The 22,045-nt window shown below is 48.3% G+C and overlaps 1 protein-coding gene across 1 annotated transcript in view; it reads left to right on the top strand.

The window, feature by feature from the left end:
• Fbxo10 (F-box protein 10) overlaps positions 1–22,045 on the top strand; it is a 50,174-nt gene that overhangs the window by 4,244 nt on the left and 23,885 nt on the right. The window contains exons 2-3 of the mRNA XM_028894731.2: positions 16,329–16,919; positions 19,683–20,516. Coding sequence (XP_028750564.1) covers positions 16,335–16,919; positions 19,683–20,516 — 1,419 coding nt within the window. The 5' untranslated portion in view covers positions 16,329–16,334. The remainder of the gene's footprint in view (positions 1–16,328; positions 16,920–19,682; positions 20,517–22,045) is intronic.

Here is a 22,045-nt window from a genome sequence, read left to right as displayed (position 1 = left end):
GTAGTTCAGGCTATCCTGGAACTCAATATGTAACCGAGACTGACCTGGAGCACACAGCAATCCCCCTGTCTCATACCTGTAACTAGCATCTACAGGTGTGAGCTGCTATACCCAGCTTCTCAATTTCTGTTTTACTAGCAGTTTGTGAGTTCTACTTGCTTCCAATCCTTAGAGATTCTTGCTTTGGCCAGTTTATTTAACTATTCTTGTGTGTATAAAATCTCTTGAGGCTCTAACTTGCTTTCCTTGTTAGTCGCTGATATTGAACACTTTTTTTTTTAATGGTTAATAGGATAGCATCTTTGTGAAATACTCAAGTCATCAGGCTTGTTTTTTAATGTGGTTCCAGGTTGGAAGGGTTGACAGGCACTTTATCCAGAGATCCATTCAGCTGGTCCCGCAGGGACTTTAAGTTAAACACACACTGGATCCACATACACATGAAAACATGCACTGTTTGTCTTTCTAGGTCCTGGTTGCCTCACTTAGTATAATTTTTTCCAGGCTCATCCATTTACTTCCTCCATTTACTTTCGTTGTCTATAGGTACCAGGTTTTCATTATTGATGGACAGCTAGGCTGTTTCCATGTCCTACCTATTTGTCAACAGAGTAGCAGTGAACATGGATGAGCAGATACCTCTGTAGTAGGGTATAGAGTTCTTTGGGTATGTCTGGGAATGGTATAGCTGGTCATGTGGTAGGTGTATTTCTAGCTTTTTGAGGAACCTCTACATTGATTTCCATAGTGGCTGTGCCACTTTGTTTTCCCAACAACAGTGAATGAGCGGTTTTCTCCCCGTACATCCTTGCCAGCATTTCTTCTCATGTTTTCTTTCTTTAAAAGGAAAAAAAAGGACTTATTTATCACATATACAATGTTCCGCATGCATGTATGCCTGCCTGTTAGAAGAGGGTACCAGATCTCATTATGGATGGCTATGAGCCACCATGTGGTTGCTGGGAATTGAACTCAGGACCTCTGGAAGAGCAGGCAGCGCTCTTAACCCCTGAGCCATCTCTCCAGTCCCCTCATCTGTTTTTTACTGTTAGCCTTTCTTACTGGGGTAAATGAAATATCAATGTAGTTTTAATTTTCATTTCCCTGATGGCTAATGCAAATGTTAAATACTTTAAAAGATATATCTTAGGTATTTGTATTTAAGTTTTTTTTTTTTTTTTAAGCTGGATGTGATGATTTAAATATGTTCCTCTTAGTCTCAGACATTTAAATACTTAGTCCCCATTTGGTGGCACTGTTTGGGGAGGTTTAGGAGGTGTGGCTTTGTTGGAGGAAGTCTGTTACTGGAGGTGGGCTTTGAGGATTCAAAGACTCACACCCTCTGCTTCCTGCTTGTGGTTTAAGAGGTGAGCTCTCTCCCTGCTGTTCCAGCCTAACTCTAACTGTGGACTCATCTAACCCTGTGGAACCACACGCCCAAACAAACACGCTGTAGTTTCCTTGGTCATGGTGTTTTATCACAACAATAGAAAAGCAACCGATACGCTGGGTTTCACTGTGTATCCCAGGCTGACCTAGAATCTGCTACGTAGACCAGGCTGGTCTTGAACTCACAGAGATCTAGCTGCCTCTACCCCTCAGATGCTCAGATTGAAGGCAGATGCTACCATGTGTGCTCAGTGGTTGTCACTGTCATCATCTTTTCATCTTCTGTTACATTTAGTGCGTGCGTGCGTGCGTGCGTGCGTGCGTGTGTGTGCGTGTCTGTCTGTCTGTCTGTCTGTCTGTACACGCTCTATAGGCTGCCTTTTCAGTTAACAGTTTCCTTTGCAGTCTAGAAGCCTTTTAATTTCACGAGGTCCCTCATGTTGATTGTTGGCCAATGGGGCCCCATTTAGAGAATAAGTAAGTATATCATCAAGTATACGTCCTACTCTCCTTGTGAATTTTCAGAGTTTCAGGTCTAACATTGAGATTTTGACCCATTTAGAATTTTGTGTAGGGTGACAGATAAGGACTAATTTTCCCCACAAGACTCAGAGAACATCTCAGAAGAGGGAACAGAAAGATTCTAAGAGCCAGAGTTTGGGGAGGATCAAGGTGAAATAGTATCTTCTGGGTATGACAGAACTGATGGACACATGGACCCACAGCAGCTGTGTTACCTGACAAGATCAAGCCAGTCAGTATTCCAGCATGGAGTGGGAGGGCCTCCAAGGAGGAGCTATTGACAGCTGATGACTTCTGCAGGAGGGTGAGTCAGTTTTCTTTTAAAAAGTAACCTCAAAGCTGGGTGGCGCACACCTTTAATCCCAGCACCCGGGAGGCAGAGGCAGGCGGATCTCTGGGTTCAAGGCCAACCTGGTCTATAGAGCGAGTTCTAGGACAACCAGGACTACACAGAGAAACCCTGTCTTGAAAAAGCAAAAACCAAACAAAAAAAGAAGTAGCTTCTGATAGGTTGACAGTGAACTGTCCCCCACCCATGCATATATGGACAACAGAAATATCAGACTCACATGCCTCTGCCTCCCGAGTGCTGGGACTTTCCTCTTTTGGAAAGAGAACAAGGAGTGAGCTGGAGGTTAGAGGACATATCTGGGAGGAGTTGGGGATGAACAGGGTCAAATACGTTTGTCTTAGTCACTGTTCTGTTGCTGTGAAGAGACACCCTGACCAAGGCAACTCTTACGAAAGAGAGCATTTAGTGAAAGGCTTACTGTTCAGAAGGTCAGTCTGTGATCATCATGGCGAGTAGCAATGGCAGGCAGACATGATGCTGGAGAGGTAGCTGAGAGCTCACATCTCATCTGCAAGTTGCAGCGGAGGGGGAAACAGAGACATAGAGAAAAAGACACACTGGGCCTGACTGGCATGGGCTTTTGAAACTTCAAGCCCACCCCCAGGGGCACGCCTCTTCTGACAAGGCCACGCCTCCTAATCCTTCCTAAACAGTTCACCAACTAGGGACTAAGCAAATATATGAATCTGTGGGGGCTATTCTCATTTAGACCACCACAACGCTATATACGTGTATTAAGTTCTCAAAGAATTAATAAAAACATTTTTAAAAAACTCAGGCTAACAAGATGGGTCAGCAGGTTAAGGTGCTTATTGCCAAACCTAACAACCAATCCAGTCCCTAGAATCCGCATGGTGAAGGGGAGAACCGATTCCCACAAATTGCCCTCTGACTTCCACAGATATGTGATGACAGGCACCTCCCTCCAACATAAAGTAAATAAATGCTTTTGAAAAAGAAAGAACATGTCTTTGTCTCTCTGAATCCCTTGCTTGCTTGCTCTAGTGTGGCTACATTCCTTAGTCCCTCAGGTGATGTCTCCTGAGTTTCTCCCATTCCTGACAAGGGACATGGATATCCTGTCTTCTTTGGATCAAGCATCTATTCCAGGTGGTACCTTGCCCTGGCTAAGGCACTGTGAAGGACAGCCCACTGGGATAAATGGACTGGACACAGCTCTAAGAACAAGGAAAGTGCTAGGCCTGGTGTCGCGGGCCTGTGATCTCAGCAGCTTGAGAGGCTAAAGAGGAGGATCACAAGTTCAAGGCCTGCCTGGGCAGCAGGGTGAGCTCAAGAGCAGCCTTGGCAATTTAGTAAGACCTTGTCTCAGAAGGGGCCCGGGGATGTAGCTAGCACATACGAGGCCCTAGGATCGTTGCCACTCCCATACAATGAATGACTACAAATGAGGAGCATACACTCTGGGGCTTGTGTACAGAGGTAGACTGAGGCCAGCCTAGACAATACAAGACGCTTTGTGAAAACACAAAGGTGGAAAGCTTGGTTACGTGTGTAACTCAGTGGGAGCAAGCTTGCTGAGCGTGCACAGGGCCCTGGGTTCAATCCTTCATGCCGCCAGAAAAAGGATGTAGAGTAGAAGTAAGAGGAGGATGGAGCGAGTCCGTTGGCGTGGCTGAGGGAGGGCCTTGTGGCTGCAGGAATCCAGACTTCCCACTGAGTTCTGGAAGGCCCCAGCATAAGGTCCTCCAGTTCTTACCATTCACTCCCTTAGTAGTACTTGAAAAAACCAACTCCCTAGAATTTGACATTGAGAACTCGGGGGCCATGCCCACCCGGGTGAATTTCTGCTGTCGATGCTGTTCTAATCATCCTCGTGAAGAAGAGAACTTACTCTCTTTGTCATTTGATGGTCAGGACCCAGGAACCTCCTTCCCTCCGTTACAGTAAAGAATTACTGGGGCTGGGGAAAGGGCTCCGCAGTAAGAGCACTTACTGCTCTTTCTGAGGACCTGAGTTCTGTAGCCCTTAGTAACTCCAGCTCCAGCTCCAGAGGATCCAGTGCCCATTGCTAGCGAGCAGCTGATCATAGGTCAAGGCCATGCATAGTCAGCGCTGTCCACTCTGCACTGCAGGCATCTTTGTGTCTTTTTTCTTTTTTCCTGTATAGCCCTGGCTGTCCTGGAACTCTGTAGACCAGGCTGGCCTCAAACTCAGAGATCCATTTGACTCTGCCTCCCGAGGGCTGGGATTAAAGGCGTGTGCCACCACCGCCCGTCCACTTCAGACATTTTTATTTCTTCCTAAGATGCTGAGAAAAGTGGCTCAAAATGTGGTGAAGAAGTAGAAGGGCCGTGATTTAGGAAAACACCGGAAAGGAAGTCTACCGTTTACTATGTGTCAGGCTCCTGGTAACTGCTTCCCAGACATCTCTCCTCGGCCCAGCAAGTCCCTAAGGTAGTATTAGCTCCATTTTATAGATGAGAAGGACAGCCAGAGACCAGTCTGACTCCATTGAATGTCTCATGTCACCAGCAGAGTAGCAATCACATGGTGTGGAGTTGCCTCAAGCTGAGCATGATTAAAGAGAAGCGGCTAGAGCGTCTGTGGATGGCTGGGAGGCAGCAGTTGATGATCTGATTGATAAAATTTAAGTGGGGTCTACTCGCCCTGCAGGTAAGGTGCCCTGGATTTTTGTAGATTTTTGACTTGAAATCCTAAGTCTTTACACTAGACTTCCTAGCAGAACACTGTCAGTCCAAATTAGACATTTTATGATGCTCAATAATGATTGCAGGACCAGCTGAATCTTTCTTATGGTCAGTGGGTATATGCATACATCTTAGATGCGTGGCCAGGGTGCCGTACCATCACTAGCTGTGAAACCCAGCATTGTAAGAAGGGACCCGGGCAGCAGGTGGTTGTTGTACTCAAGGGACTTTGAACTTAGCTCAGGTTAGGAATCCATCCAGATATACTACTGCCAGATGCTGGGGTTGAGATGTGCAGTGCAGTTTGCATTGTGAGTGGTCTCCAAGATGACACAGCTCCTGAATAAGTGAGCCCTCAAAATACCTTCCTGGTGGGTGTGGTTAGCCATGCTTTAATCCTAGCACCCAGGAAGCAGAGGCAGATGGATCTCTTGAATTGGAGGCTCGCTGGTCTCTCTGTTGACTTTCCAGGCCAAGCAAGGATATCTAGTGAGACTCTGCCTCCCAAAACAAAAACAAACCAACAGCCCCCCCCCCCCCAACACTCCCTTCCTCGCCCTTTCAGCTCTGCTTATTAAGTGTGTGAGAATCAGGACGAAGCCCGTTGAAAGATCCCTGACGCATGTTCCATCCTACATCAACCTCGGTGAACAGGTCCTGGGCTGACAGAGAAGGGTAAAGGGAGGCCCCGGATGGCTTGGACCGCTCAATGCTCCTGACTTTGATCAAGCACACTGCGTTCTGAATTACAGCATCTGATTTCAACGCTGCACATATCGTCTCTTAGATCAAAGAGAACTGAGGCTTGAAGGAACGATGGAATGCCCAACTGAGACATTTGCCACCTTCAGGGTTTACGTTTTTTTCTCCTTTCTGAAATCTGTGGATGTGTGTGGGTCCAGGCCTGTGTACAGGCTTCTTGTGGCTCAGATTTCCCTCTGTATTATATTAGAATGGATTTGAACTAAAATCCGCCAAAGTAGAGACATATCCTTTGATTTGAGATTTTAAATCATTAACCTATTACAGTTGCTCTGCTGGACGGTTTGTTCTTACTTAACTGGTGCTTTGTATGCCTGACAATGTGGGTGGAAAATCTTGTTTTCCCTCTACATGGATACAAAAGGTTTGAGCTGCCCTAGATCCTTAGTTCTTATTGATTTTTAAAACTTAATCTAATCTCCCACCACTTTGAAACTAAGTAGGAACTAGAAAGTGGTTTTTGTTGTTTGGGTTTTGTTGAGACACCAGGTCTTGTCTACAGCCCAGACCCACTGTCCTGTTTGCCACCACCCAAGTGCTGGGATTGCAGGTATGTGTACCACAGGCCATTTCTGTCTTTATCTGATCATAGAACATGAAAGCAGGGCTCAGGCACCTGCCCTCAAGGTTAGCCAGTAAAGGGGAGGCAGAGCCCCAGCTAGGAGGGAAGCCCATCAGGTCCTTCTTGTAGGAGTCATTTTACCAGGAGAGGTAGACCCTTTTGTGCAGGGACTCAAGGCAGCTCCCAAATTAACTAGTGACTAGTTGAGGTGTCCATGAGGTGTCTAGCTGGCTTTTCTGGCTGACCCTGGAACTGTATCAGTCTGAAAACGGCTTCCCCTCCAGGCTCTTACTGACACTTGGCTTCTCTACAAACTTTCTTCCATTCCTCGACAGGCTGTCTTACTCCTGTCGGAATTTCAAGTGCTCACTCACCCATGAGGCTGGCTTGCCCCACCCCCCAATCCTCCTCCCCAGCAGTGACTGGGCACGTCCCTTGTCACTCGAGTTCTCGCAGGCTGACTTCCTTCATATATCTGTAAAATGAAGACAGGACTGCTTTAATTCAGTGCTTCTCAAGCTTAGAGTCCACACAAGTTCCTTGGTGATCTTGTTAAAATGTCATGGCTGGGCTGGAAAGATGGGTCAGCAGTTAAGAGTACTTGCTGCTCTTGGCTGGGTGTGGTGGCGCACACCTATAATCCCAGCACTCAGGAGGCAGAGGCAGGCAGGTCTCTGGATTTGAGGCCAGCCTGGTCTACAGAGTGAGTGCCAGGACTGCCAGTTTGGAAACAGAAAAACCCTGTCTTGAGAAGTAAAACTTAAATAATAAAGTACTTGCTACTCTTGCAGAGGATCCGAGATTCATTTCCCAGAACCACACAGGGGCTCACAACCACCTGTAAGTTCAACTCCAGGAGATCTGACATCCTCTTCTGGCCTCTGCAGACACCTTCCCTGATAAGGCATATTTTTATACAAACACACCACACATATACATAGATAAAAATTTTAAAAATGCCACCCCTGATCCAGTAAGTATGTGATGACACTCAAGATTGAGTGTTCTAACAAACCTCTGGATCTTGGGGACACTTTTTTGAATTGTATTGCTTGGAAGAGATGTGAAGAGAAAAAGATGAAATAAAGCTTTGGGAAGAATAGCATTTTATTTGAGACGGGGTGTTGCTTGGATGTAGCTTAGGTTGCCCTAGACTGGTAGATTCTCCCTCAGCCACCTCCCGATGGCATTTCGGGTGCGTCCGTCCTTCCAGCAGGTTTTTATTCTCTGAACAAGGGGTTTTCTTCTCTTGGGACACTGACTGGTCTTCCATTTATGTGTTTGGTTTTGGTTTTGTGATGGAGGGCATTGTTTTGGTTAGAGGGTATTTGGGGGAGGCGTTGTTTTGTTATTTTGGTTTTGGGGGTTTTGGGTTTTTTTTTTTTTCTGGTAGATGAGTCTTTGTCTTCTACCAGGTAGGGGAACAGGACCCTCATCTGCTTCCCGAATGAATCGTGAAGCCGACCACACAGTCTTAAACATGGCAAGTGATGATGAGCACAGGCTTAGGTTTTACTTCCTGTTGCACAGGTATCTGTGTGGCTGTGGTTTGAAGTCTCAGCAGTGTCAGCCATGTGACAGTTTATTCATTCCGTGTTAAGTGCCCACCGTGGGCGGAGTTCTGGACAGATTACACACAGTAATTCAGAGTTCCTGCCCCTAAGAGGCTTGCATTCCACTCGGGAAAGGCAAAGAGGGGCAGGAAGTCTCCAGATGGTCTGTTTTGATGAGTGTCGGTCTAGGTGGGCAAGCTCAGGTCAGGAACTGAAATATCCCAGATTCTGAGGCTGGGGCTGACAAAAAGCAGTGGGAAGACAGACAGAAAACCCTACAAAGCAGAGCCTTCATTCTAGCACTTTCCATGGGGAGAGTAATCCAGTGCTCTGCCTGTCATGTCCACTCTCCCCATGGCCTGTACGTGCTGTACTGGCCGAGGTGACCAGACTTTTCTCTGTCTGCATTCTGTCACTAGTAACTCATCTCCTCGCAAGGTCTCTATTCAGGGGCACTTCCCCAGAGACTGTCCCTGACAGCCTGTCTAAAATAGTCCCAGCAGTTGTTCACACTTGCCCACACCAACTCCTGCTTCATTTCTCTGTAGCATTTGTGTTCACATTTGCTTAATTTCTTGCCTGTCTCTGAGGATAGGGACTTCCTCTTCCTTATTGCTTTCCAGCACTTGGAATAGTACCTGGCCCATAGTGGGCCATCAAGTATTTGTTAACCAATGTCACTTTTTTTTTTTTTTAAAGAAGAGCCATCTGGTGAATGGTATTGTCTTGGTTCAGAGGTGAGGGAATGGGCTCTGAGAGGTTCAATCAAGGACCTGCTTCAGACCACAGGGCTGGGAAGCAGAAGTGCGTACTTGCTGAGAGCTTAGTCTTGTGGGCTTCCCTCCCGGGAGGAGGCCTCTGCCCCCCTTCCTGAGGCTGGGGATACCAAGGGGCCTGGAGGCGTGTGGCTCTTTCCAGTGGGAGGGTGGAGGAGACCACAGAAACCCTGAGCTCACCTCTTAGGAGCATGTTAAATATGGAGGTGCCGGGAGACTGCCTCCGGACCTACTTTCCTACACACTGTTTTTCCAGTTCTTACAGACGTCACGCTACAGGTTCACAGGCCCTGGGGACTGTTGTTGCTTTTTAATTCCATGCTCAGAGGCCCCAGTGGCAAAAAGGAAAGGCAGAACTTATAGAAGACACTTTTTGAAAAGTGTTACCTAGTTAGAGAAGTCCCTTGCTGCGTGGATCCCTGTGGACTCCCGTGAAGATCGTATTCATAAAGCCAAATAGAACAACAGAGAACTGACAGTGGACTACTAGGGGACTCTTACCTGAGCTTCAAGGGGACCTCGAAGGAAGGACTATTGGCCTCGGCCTCTCTAGACTCAGACCCCTGCAGTTGGGGACACAGCAGAGTCTGGAGGAAGATAGAAACCGGCTGCCTCTTGAGAGGCCAGCAGCTAGACTGTTTGCTTCCTGAACCCCAACCCGAAATCGAGACCTCTGTGTACTTCGCTTTGGAGACCAGGCTGCCTCGAACTCACAGAGATCTGCCTGCCTCTGCCTCCCGAGTTCTGGGATTAAAGGCGTGCGCCACCACCGCCCGGCGGGATGTGGTCTTTGATCTTTGTTGTTTTCCATTGATATAACAAAATATTTGAGCACGGATGATAAAAAAAAAAGCAAAATAGATTTATTTAGCTTATGTCCAGGAGCATGGATACACGTAGACACATGGGGTGTGCCTGTTCCTAGCTACTTAAGAAGCCGAGAGGAGAGGATCAGTTGAGCCTGAAAATTTGTCTTGTGTAACACAGCAAGACCCTATCTTTAAAAATTAAATCTAAGAACATGGTGTCAGCATCTGCTCTGGGAAAGGCCTCTTGTTCTGAAGTTAAATGGCAGAGACCAGTTGCATGCTGAGATGGCCAGGGACCTGTCACTAACGCCGTCCTGGGCATCTTACTCTAACAACCTCATCCAGTGGTAATTAGCTCCCAAAGGCACCTTCAGATGCCACTGATATATGACTTTGGAGATTAAGTTTCTAGCACGTAGATTGTTGCAAGACATACTCAAATCATTGGCCTTTGTCCACAATTTTCCAGATAACCCCACATTCTGAGAGGAAAACGTTATCATTTAATGTTTGCAAAGCTGGGAGTTTCTACCTTCACTGCTCCACTTACATCTTCTGAGTCTGTTAAAATACAGCTCTGCTCAGGCCACGCCCCTCCTGCAGAAACCTGTGCTAGAGCACCAGCTGCCCAGTCTGTCACTCAAGGCCTCTGCCAGTGTGGACCCTGTAAGCATGTGGAACTGGAACGTGAGTGGCTCCAGGGAGGCAGGAGTGAGAGCAGCCGGGGAAGTAATTAAGAGCTAGACACCTGCTGGCTTTGAGAGGAGCACAGCACTCCCTGTGTGGCATCCATGGAATGGGCCATCTCAAGGTTTCCAGGGCCTTTGCCTGTGCCGTCGGAACAGCGGTTCTGAACCTGTGGTTCTCCGCCCCTTTGGCAAAACTCTGTCTCCAAAAGTGTTCGCGTTATGATTCATAGCAGTAGCAAAATTACAATTATAAAGTAGCAACGAAATAATTTTAGGGTTGGGGGTCACCACAACATGAGGAACTGTATTAAAGGGTCGCAGCATTTGGAAGGTTGAAAACCACTGACCTAGGGCGTCATGTGCTCTGCTTGCTGGCAAGGACTGGCCTTTCGCATAGTAACAGGCTGGCTCCCAGGGTCTTAGCATCTTCCTTCAAAGAGAGACAGTCTCAGGTGTAGACCAGGCTGAGAACCAGACTGAGATCTGTCTGCCTCTGCCTCCTGAGTGCTGAGACTAAAGGTGTGTCCCACCCCTCCAGGGTCTTTACTCTTTGATTCCTTATTTACATTATTGCTGGAAGATTTTCTGTGTAGAAATTTCTAGATCACTCTCCTTATGCATGGAAGGGGGTTCTCAAAGCTATGTTTATATGATAGGTTTATATCTGGTTGAGGAAACAATTAACCTGATAATTGGGGTGGAGACTTCATGGAGATTCACCTCTATCTGTTGACTTATTTATAACTAGTATAGTAAGCTTGTATTTTGTGCTCAGTTTTAGATGGGTTTTGCTGTAGTCTTTGTAACTGAATTGTGGCCTAGGGCATTCCTTTTTTTATTTTTAATTTAATTTATTTTATTTTACAATACCATTCAGTTCTACATATCAGCCACGGGTTCCCCTATTCTCCCCCCTCCCACACCCTCCCCTTACCCCCAGCCTACCCCCCATTCCCACCTCCTCCAGGGCAAATCCTCCCCCGAGGACTGCAATCAACCTGGTAGACTCAGTCCAGGCAGGTCCAGTCCCTTCCTCCCAGACTGAGCCAAGTGTCCCTGCATAAGCTCCAGGTTTCAAACAGCCAACTCATGCAATGAGCACAGGACTTGGTCCCACTGCCTAGATGCCTCCCAAACTGATCAAGCCAATCAACTGTCTCACCTATTCAGAGGGCCTGATCCAGCTGGGGGCCCCTCAGCCTTTGGTTCATAGTTCATGTGTTTCCATTCATTTGGCTATTTTTTTTCAATAATTGAGTAGAACCAAAATTTATTATAAGCCACAGTTGTCCTAGGGACCTCCATACTATATATATAGCCTCTATGGTTCTATGGGCTGTGGTCTGATTGTTCTTTATTTTATATCTAGAATCCACTTATGAGTGAGTACATACCATGACTGTCTTTCTGGGTTTGGGTTACCTCACTCAGGATGATTTTTTCTAGTTCCATCCATTTGCCTGCAAATTTCATGCTTTCATTGTTTTTCTCTGCTGCGTAGTACTCCATTGTGTATATGTACCACATTTTTTCCATCCATTCTTCCGTTGATGGGCATCTAGGTTGTTTCCAGGTTCTGGCTATTACAAATAGTGCTGCTATGAACATAGCTGAGCATGTATCTTTATGGTATGAATCAGCATTCCTTGGGTATATGGGCCTAGGGCATTCTTTCTATCTTTTTTTTTTTCTTGGTTTTTCGAGACAGGTTTTCTCTGTGTAGCTTTGGAGCCTGTCCTGGAACTCACTCTGTAGCCCAGGCTGGCCTCAAACTCACAGAGATCCGCCTGCCTCTGCCTCCCGAGTGCTGGGATTAAAGGTGTGCACCACCACCGCCCGGCAGGCATTCTTTCTTAATAGGCTGCTATCGTAAAGATGAGAAACCCACCTGGGACAGAAATTGGCATTCTGGGTACTGTAGTATATCACATGGGCCACACAATGAGTTGTCTGGGTCAAACACTTTTTATAGTAAGCTAGGTTGAAGCTGTACTTAGTGGCTGTAATTTGGGTAGTTGTGATTTGGATGGCTTTTAACATCTGTCCTAGGAATGGGATATTAGCAACAGATCCCAGAGGGACCCTCGTGGACAGATGTGGCAGCTATGTACATGAGGATTAAGGTCTCGCTCCGGAGCACCTGCCAGTAGCCTTTTGTAGAAGTAAGGGACTCAATGGATATGGCATCTTGGGAAGTGCACTCCTAACATGCAGTGCCCCGGAAAGAACAGTACACAGTTAACTCAGGAGAACCAGGATGAGGAAGTGGGACGTGGAGATAGGGAAATGGGTATGGAAGTAGGTCAGAGCCCCAAGGAGTGATCAAAAGATACTCTCTCCCTGATGCAGCAGTCAGTCCTGATGCAGATCAGCAAAGGCTCCTGGAGATGTCTAGATGATGAAGTTACATGTTTCGACAAGAAATTTATGGGGATGTGGTAGTTCTGATGCTTTTAAATTGAAGTCACAGATAACAAAGGAGAGTGAAGTGAGAAGCAGCCAACAGAGTCTTGTAAATGAGCTTCTCTTTATAGGGAGGGAGAAAACAGAAAGATAAATAAATGGTGTGGCAGGGGATCTGTTAAGTGGGAGGAGTCTGGGTCTGAGCTAGGAAGCAAAAATGTAGTGTGTGAGTGTCTGAGCTAGGCAGAAGAAATTAAAAAGTGTGGTCCCAGGAGGTGAGGCAGAAGGCTGCAAACTGAAGTCCTGCCTGGGCAGCTTAATGAGACCTTGTCTCAAAATGAAAAGCAAAAAGAGGACGTGGATTTAAGCTCAGTGGTAGAGCACTCGCCTGGCATGGATGAGGCCCTGAGTTTGATCCTCAGCATTGGGGGTGGGGAAGAGAGAGAGAGAGAGAGAGAGAGAGAGAGAGAGAGAGAGAGAGAGAGAGAGAAATGAGAATGAGAATGAGAATGAGAGAGAGAAGATGAATGAATATGCACAAGAGCACTAGCTTTTGGTATTAATAGCAAAAATTGGATGTGGTCAGCTTATGCCAAAAGGAGAATATTTACTTATTTGTGACAAAGTCTCATAGCCCAGGCTGGCCTTGAACTCCTGATACTCCCAAGTGCCTGGATTAGAGTTGTGAGTGACCACACCCAGTCCAAAGGGAAATCTGTCAGAGGGGCATGGAGATAACTAACATTCAAAGGCCAAGGGTAAAGCTGAGCTTTCAGACTGCACCGTGATGTACGGAGAAACTGGGATGCCCCTTGTGTCCAGGGCTTTCTCTGGTTCCTTCTCTCCATGCAGCTCAGCTCCTCCTTCCTGTCCACCATGGGGAAATGATCACCAGCACCTACTCCAGAGTTTATTGCTTAGGAAAGAAGTTGCTAGTGGCCCATCATCCGAGGAAGAAGCCAGCTACTAGAATATCAACTCGTGTTCATCTAGAGAAGGTCTCAGTGTGCTGTGTGTGCCGGTTACAGCCAATCAGATGCAGTCAGAAGCCTGGGTACCATTTTGTTGTGTGTTTTTCTTCATAGACCCCTGCCTCTGTAATCGTGGGGTATAAATTGTTGGTAAGGGGGAAGATATTTCCCAAAGAAAGCAAGGAGGTGGCCAGTGGGGCAGCTGGCCCAGTAGACGTTAGGACATTAGGGTTATTGCATCAGGGAGTGGCTGAGCCAGGGCCAGAACCCACACAGCCTTCCTCAAGGGAACAGTGGTGATTAGTTCATCTGGAAATGATAAAGGAAGGACAAATAGGTACCTCGTTCTCATTTGTATTTGGGATATCCAGACTCTAAGACCATTGCAGCCAAAGCATGGCCTCCCTCTGTATGAATCCAAACTCTATTAGGTAGATCCCAGGGGTATTCCAGGGATCTGGATTCTGTACTTCCTCGATACATACACCTGTCCTCACCTTTTTTTCTGCCTTGCCTTCATAGTTCATCTCTAATCCTTTCTGTGTGGTTGTTAGGCTTGTAGTGATTTGAATGAGAATGACCCTCATACGATCCCCTGCTGGTAGCACTGTTTGGGGAGACTCAGGAGGTGTGGCCTTGTTGGAGGAAGTCTATCACTGAAGGTGGACTTGAGAATAAGAGTGTGGAAGACAGCAGTCTCAGAACTGTTCAGACCGTGGAGGCCCAGCCCAATATTAGCAGCAAGGCCAAGACCTTTCTGTGATATTTTGTCACTGATCCTACTAGGATGGTCCATTAAACTCCCCTTACCATGTTTAATGGCTTTTCTGGTCCAAAGTTCCAAAGTCTTCCACATCCTTCCAAGAACCAACATGGTCAGGTCTGTCACAGCCATGGGACCAACTTCTGTTGTACCACTTTTCTCTTGCTGTGGTAAGACACCATGGCCAAGGCAACTGATATTCACGGAAAGGTTTATTTGAGCTCTGGTACAGAAGGGTAGAGTCCATCACTATCATGGCGGGAAAGCAGACAGGCAAGGGGGCAGGGACAGCTGACAACTGGCAGCTTGAAGTGCAAGCAGGATACAGAGAGGGTGGACTCAGAATGACAGGACTCTGTACACTCTCAAGCTTACCTCTAGTGACACACCTCTTAATCCTCCCCAAACAGTGCCACCAACTCAAGACCAAGTGTATAAACATCTGAGCCTGTGGGGCCCATTCTTCGTCAGACTACCACATTCTACTACCACATACTTAACGCCACATCAAAATATAAGATATATTCAGTCCAACCTCAAAAGTCTCAACGAAGTTTCAAAGTCCAAAGTCTCTCCTGAAACTCAAGGCGATCTCTTAACTGCAACCCCTTATAAAAGCAAATTACATACTTCCAGCATACAGTGGCGCCGAATATACATTACTGTTCCAGAAGGAAGGGAAGGGGGCATAGTGCGGAAACACTGGATCAAAGCCAGGCTGCTACCCAGCAGGGTAAACTGATCCTGTAGCTGCATGGCTGGTGTCATGGGGCTTATACGGCTCTGTCCTTCCTGCTTCGCTGCCTGCAGCAATGCCACAGGGTTCTCTTCACAAGGCAGGAGCTCTGGGATCATGTTCTTAGAGTACCTGACTGAAGAGAGTGGAGACGGACCTCCTGGTGGCAGGTGGCTGGTGAAATCCCCACCGGGTCTATAGTGGTGACTTTTCTTGTCATTTTGACCAAAACAGCCTCAAAGAATTACTTAGTTTGCCTCTTGCTTTCAGGGTTGACAGTGGCTTTTAACTATATGTGGTTGGGCAGAATATCCAAATGAGAGAGTATGTGGTAGAACAGGAAGTTTGTTTGTTTGTTTTGTTAAGGCAGGGTCTCACTATATAGCTCTGGCTGTCCTGGAGCTCACTCTGTAGACCAGGCTGGCCTCTAACTCAGAGATTCACCTGCCTCTGCCTCCCAAGGGCTGGGATTAAAAGCGTGAGCCATGTACCTGGCTCGTAGAATACGTTTTTTAAGAAGATACTTATTTTTATGTGGAAGTCTGCATACATATATGTTCTTGTATACCATGTAGTGCATGTGCCTGTAGAAGCCAGAAGAAAGTGTAGAATCCCCCTGGGGCTGGGGTTACGGGCGATGTGGGTTTGGGGGTCTGAACTTAGATCCTCTGGAAGAGCAGTAAATGCTTTTAACCACTGAGCCATCTCTGGCCTAGAACAGGTCCTTTGCCTAATGACCTATGGAAGCAGAGAAAAGGGTATTACCAGAAGAGACCAGGGCAAGATACAGCTCCAAGGCCATGCTACTGGGTCCTGCTTCCTGTAGCTAGGCGCCCCCTTTCACTACTTCTGATAATGCCATCACAATATGAATCTATCCAGGGACGAGCACTTCAATTCTGTCAGAGTCCTCCTGACCTTCCTATGTCGGCAACTGCATCGCAGACTCACCCAGAGGCAGGCAGGCCTCACTGATCTTTTAGCGGTTCGGGGTTTTGTTTGTTTGTTTGTTTTTGTTTTTGTTTTGTTTTGTTTTTTTCAAGACAAGGTTTCTCTCTGTAGCTTTGGTGCCTGTCCTGGAACTCACTCTATAGGCCAGGCTGGCCTCGAACTCACAGAGATCAGCCTGCCTCTGCCTCCCGAGTGCTGAGATTAAAGGCGTGTGCCACCACCGCCAGGCTCTTGCTGTTTCTTAACCTAACCAAGTTAACAGTCAACGTTAGCCATTCTAGAGTCTTATTGAGGAAACGAAGCCCTCTGATTGGTTGTGCCTTGCTCCCTTGCCCATCCCTGGGGTCAGGAAATGTTATTTTTAAAAAGGAAACAGTAAAAGGGAAGTAGACCAAAATCTCCTTTTGTGTCTTTCTCCCAGGTGACCATGGAAACGGGCGGCCTCCCCCTGGAGCTGTGGCGCATGATCCTGGCCTACCTGCACCTGCCGGACCTGGGCCGATGCAGCCTGGTTTGCAGGGCCTGGTATGAGCTGATCCTCAGCCTCGACAGTACCCGCTGGCGGCAGCTGTGCCTGGGCTGCACCGAGTGCCGCCACCCCAACTGGCCCAACCAGCCCGACGTGGAGCCCGAGTCCTGGAGGGAGGCCTTCAAGCAGCACTACCTGGCCTCCAAGACCTGGACCAAGAACGCGCTGGACTTGGAGTCCTCCATCTGCTTCTCTCTGTTCCGCAGGAAGAGGGAGCGCCGCACCTTGAGTGTTGGGCCGGGCCATGAGTTTGACAGCCTGGGCAGTGCCTTGGCCATGGCCAGCCTCTACGATCGGATCGTGCTGTTCCCGGGTGTGTACGAGGAGCAAGGGGAGATCGTCCTGAAGGTGCCAGTGGAGATCGTGGGCCAAGGGAAACTGGGTGACGTGGCCCTGCTGGCCAGCATTGACCAGCACTGCTCCACCACACGCGTGTGCAACCTCGTCTTCATGCCAGCCTGGTTCTCGCCAATCATGTATAAGGTGGGTGCACATCGGGTGCCGTCTAGTCCTGACCCCACAACCTTGGCCTCATTCATTTCCCCTTTTTGGTGAGAGTTGAGAGTTCAGTAGTTAATTCCTATGCACATACTCCCGGGAATTGAACTAGTCGAGAAGTGGGCACACAGGTCAGTACAGAATTATGATTTGTACCTTATTTCCCTCAAAGCTGCATTAGAAATGAGAGGTGGCCGGGCAGTGTTGGCTCATGCCTGTAATCCCAGCACTTGGTTGGCAGATCCAGGCGGATCTTTGTGAGTTCGAGGCCAGCCTGGTCTACAGAGCGAGATCCAGGAAAGGCGCAAAGCTATACAGAGAAACCCTGTCTTGAAGGCCCCCCCCCCCAAAAAAAAAGCAAGAAAAGAAATGAGAAGTGGACAAAGGACAAAAATTTTTATTCCTCTTCTATTCCTAACCAGATCAGCTAAAGCACCAGGTAGAGCAAGTGGCAAAATGTGCAGCATGGTGGCAGGACATTGGCTGCTCAGAGCAGCGTGTCCAGAGAGGGGGCAGTGTCTCTCGGCACCTGTATCCTCATCCTGTGCGGGAGTCATTGCTTCTCCAGGGCACCTGGAGGGAAAGTCAGGAAATATCACTCCAGCACGGCGTTCGTCTTCTAAAGAGAGCACGCGTGGAGGAAGGAACCTGTGGCCCAGCAAAATGGCGTGGAGCCTGTGCATTGGCTCGAACCGTGCCTGTTCCAGTCTTGTCTCTCTTTCTAATGCTCGGCACCTCACTGGCCCTTTGTGACACTCAGTGTGCACCAGGCATGTGTTTTACAGCCATCTCTCACTTCCTCTTCCCACGGCCCTGAGAGGAGGTTGCGTCACCTGGCTTTACAGATGAGGGAAACTGAGGCCCAACAACAGCAGCATAACCCAGGTTTCAGGCTTATGGGCAGAGGGTGGATCAAAGCCTTATTAATAATCCAGACAACCTTCCATATACCCAGACATCTGTGGTGATGAGTAGCTGTGGTTCCCTTGGACACATGAGGGGGATTAGCAAAAGTCAGAGATGCCAGGATGTTTCCCAGGTGGGTAGTTAGTGAGGTTAGAGCTCAAACCCAGGCCCTCTGATTTGTCAGATGACATCACGTCAAAGCCTGCTCTTAGCTCGTGAGTGTTTCAGAAGGAATAATGGGTGTCCCTGTGCTGGTCTGCAGACCTGGAAGCAGAGCTTGCTTCTGGAAGCAAGACTCCATACCCTTCGGGCCTTGGTTCCGAGGGCAAACGCTCCCTGGAGACGCTGCCCCTGCCTCAGAAGCACAGCTGTAGCTCCTCGGGAGACAGACCTGGCCGCAGGCTTCTTGTTAGCCTTCTGGTTTGGTGCTTCCCATAGACGAGTGCTAGGTCCACGATTGTCTTTCAGCTAAAAAGGCACAGAGGTCTGAGATGTCCTTGCCTGAAAACTGAAAAGGCCAGGACGATTTCACAGAAGTCTTCAGTGATCTCTTAAGAGAACATCATCATTGACTGCATCTTCAAGAAATTGAGCGGGGTGGTGGTGGTGGTGGTGGTGGTGTCGCACGCCTTTAATCCCAGCACTCGGGAGGCAGAGCCAGGCGGATCTCTGTGAGTTTGAGGCCAGCCTGGTCTACAAAGCAAGTTCCAGGAAAGGTGCGCAAAGCTACACAGAGAAACCCTGTCTTGAAAAACAAACAAGAAATAAAGAAAGAAAGAGAGAGAGAGAGAGAGAGAGAGAGAGAGAGAGAGAGAGAGAGAGAGAGAGAGAAAGAAAGAAAGAAAGAAAGAAAGAAAGAAAGAAAGAAAGAAAGAAAGAAAGAAAGAAAGAAAGAAAGAAAGAAAGAAAGAAAGAAATTGAGAGGACCAAGGAGGAAAGATAGCTTCACTGGTAGCAGGGAAGTCAGGGAGCCATAAGGAAGGACCTAGAGCCCCTGAGGTCAGAGAAGTCACCCTCCTCCAAAAACTATCAAGGCAGGTCACTGATAGAGAATATTGTTAACTGCTCAGGGGGGTAGGTCTGTCTGGGTCATTGATTAGACTCATAGGATGCTCCTTTATTTCATGGCTGAGATATATCTGGTGGAGTTTATGTGAATCCAGAAAAGGCTATAAAGCAGTTTGACCTCACCAAGCTTACCTGTCATTCGGGCCCAGGGTCCCAACTGTATTAACAGGTTCAGTGCTTTCCCATCCTACCCCTAGACTCCGGAAGACTTTTCTTGTGTCTTTGACCTCAGATCATAGTAGCTAACTGTCACTGAGTGGTTGATAAACTAGCAAGCCCCATGCTACAGACAGGGAAACTGAGGCTTAGAAGGGTGACGCCATTTGTCCTGGGTAACACACTTGGAAGAGGCAGAGCTCTGGTCGGCCACCAGCGCAGCTGCCCAGCCCTGGCAGCCGCCCTTGTCTCTTCTCTTTGAGGATAAGACCTGTCATGTGCTTTATTCCACCACACACCAGTAGCTGCACAGACTCGACTACCCCAATGCCTGGGGCTGGGCCAACCCCACCACCTGCCCCAGTCCAGGAAGTCCTCAGTTCCTCTCTGTCACCTCTCCTGTGCCCTTAAGAAGGACAACGGAATTGGAAGGATACAGTGATGGGTAGCTTCTCTCATGTCTCTTTGATGGGGACCTACTCCCCAGTTCCTTTGGGTGACAGCTGGCATGCCAGCCTTTTACAGAAGAGTCTCTGCCCTCCTAGAAGAGTAGCTTGGGTGACGACCATCCACACAAAGTGTAGGCTTCTTACCATGTCTTCTCCCTCTTGTCCCCAGACCACGTCAGGTCACATCCAGTTTGACAACTGCAACTTTGAGAATGGGCACATCCAGGTCCATGGCCCGGGTACCTGCCAAGTGAAATTCTGTACCTTCAAAAACACCCATGTCTTTCTGCACAATGTGCCCTTATGTATGCTGGAAAACTGTGAATTTGTGGGCAGCGAAAACAACTCTGTAACTGTTGAGGGCCACCCCTCGGCAGATAAGAACTGGGCCTACAAGTACCTGCTGGGCCTTATCAAGTCCTCTCCGATTTTGCTCCCCGCAGAAGACCATGAGTTTTTAATGTCCTTGGACCTAGAGAGCCGGGACCAGGCCTGGAGCCCAAGGACCTGTGACATTGTCATCGAGGGCAGCCAGAGCCCCACGAGCCCAGCCTCTAGCTCTCCAAAGCCAGGCTCCAAGACTGGCTCCCAGGAGGCAGAAGTGGGCAGCGATGGGGAGAGGGTGGCCCAGACTCCAGACAGCAGTGATGGCGGCCTGAGCCCCAGCGGTGAGGACGAGGATGACGAGCAGCTCACGTACAGACTGTCCTACCAGGTGCAGGGCCCACGCCCTGTCCTGGGCGGCTCCTTTCTGGGCCCTCCACTCCCAGGAGCTTCCATTCAGCTGCCCAGCTGTCTAGTGCTGAACTCTCTGCATCAGGAGCTCCAGAAGGACAAGGAAGCCATGGCGTTGGCCACCTCTGTGCAGGGCTGCCTCATCCGCAAGTGCCTCTTCCGAGACGGCAAGGGTGGCGTCTTTGTCTGCTCTTACGGCCGAGCCAAGATGGAAGGAAATATCTTTCGGAACCTAACGTATGCAGTGAGGTGCATACACAATAGCAAGGTACTTCCTAAGGCCCGACACTGTAGCCGGAGGCCTCGCTGGGTGATCACTGCCGAGAGCATGAGCCGGGCTTTGTGAGAGGGCCCCTGTGGCTGTGTGGGAAGGGCGTGATGAGATATTGGCATGGTTCATGATTTTTCAAATTTATTAGATACACTTGACTGCCTGTCCGTCCGTCATCTGACTTGGATAAGACAAACTTCTCATTTCCCAGATAAGAAAACAGGCCCAGAGAGGGAAAGAGTCTTTTTTTTGGGGTGGGGGGGTTTCAAGGCTGGGTTTCTCTGTGTAGCTTTGGAGCCTGTCTTGGAACTCACTCTGTAGCCCAGGCTGGCCTTGAACTCACAGAGATCCACCTGCCTCTGCTTCCCGTGCTGGGATTAAAGGGGTCTTTAATCACTCCCGCCCAGTGGGAAGGAGTCTTACTCGGGGTCATTGAGCATGTTTGAGATGGAGCCCAGGTCTTGCACCTCCATTGACTGTACCTTTTGCTTCTCAGACACATTACCTAGGTGTTTATAGAAGACATAAGTTTGTTGGTTTTTTGTCTCTCCCCCGATGGGTCAGAGAAGATTTAGAGAGACGTGACCAGTACGCCATTTTAGAATCCAGTGGGATAGTTGAAAAGGGCTGTTCTGCAGGAGCAGGTGTCTGAGCTGAGCAGGATGAACGGAGGAGAGCGTGCAGAGCAAGTGGAGGAGCATATGTGATGAGGAAAGGGCGAACATTCTAGAAACAAGAACATCTGTTCTGGGCCTGTTTGTGGGGTTGATTCACCCATGCAACTGGAACACGTTGAGAGGCCGTGGGGCTGGAGAGATGGTTCAGTGGTTAAGAGCACTTGGTGTTCCTCCAGAGGACCCAGGTGTTCCTCCAGGACCCACATGGGGGCTCACAGCCATCTGTAACTCCAGTTCCAGGGGACCCAAAGCCCTCTTCTGAACCCCAAGGGTGCCAGGCAAGCACATACATATACACAGGGAAAATACTCACACACATAAAATAATAAACCCTCTAAAAAATTAAGACAGAGCTGTAGAGAGCAAGCAGGAGCCATCTTGCCCTGAGTCTAAAAGGGTGGACATCACACGCAGTGCAGCCTGCCAGCCACTGATGAAATGACTCTCTTGAGGCGAAGTCCCACTGAGAGCTGTAGAACGACCTCCATGTCCATTAATGGTTGGTCCGCAGAGGGTTTTGAAGGGTGAGCAGGCCATGAGAAGGAAGCATGGCTATGTACCTGGGGGGTCTCGACTCTCCACCATGTCACTGTGAATTACCTGCACCACCACCACCACTACTACAACAACTACTTCCTCCTCTTCTTCTTCTTCTTCTTCTTCTTCTTCTTCTTCTTCTTCTTCTTCTTCTTCTTCTTCTCTTCTTCTTCTTCTTCTTTTCTTCAATTTATTTAACTTTATTTTATGAGCATTGGTGTAAAGGTGTCAGATCTCCTAGAACTGGAGTTAGTTACAGACAGTTATGAGCTGCCATGTGGGTGCTGGGAATTGAACCTGGGTCCTCTGGAA

The sequence above is a fragment of the Peromyscus leucopus genome, chromosome 2, assembly GCF_004664715.2.
Source record: "Peromyscus leucopus breed LL Stock chromosome 2, UCI_PerLeu_2.1, whole genome shotgun sequence".
In the NCBI taxonomy this organism is placed as follows: Eukaryota; Metazoa; Chordata; class Mammalia; order Rodentia; family Cricetidae; genus Peromyscus; species Peromyscus leucopus.
This window is presented reverse-complemented; position numbering and strand designations above follow the sequence as displayed.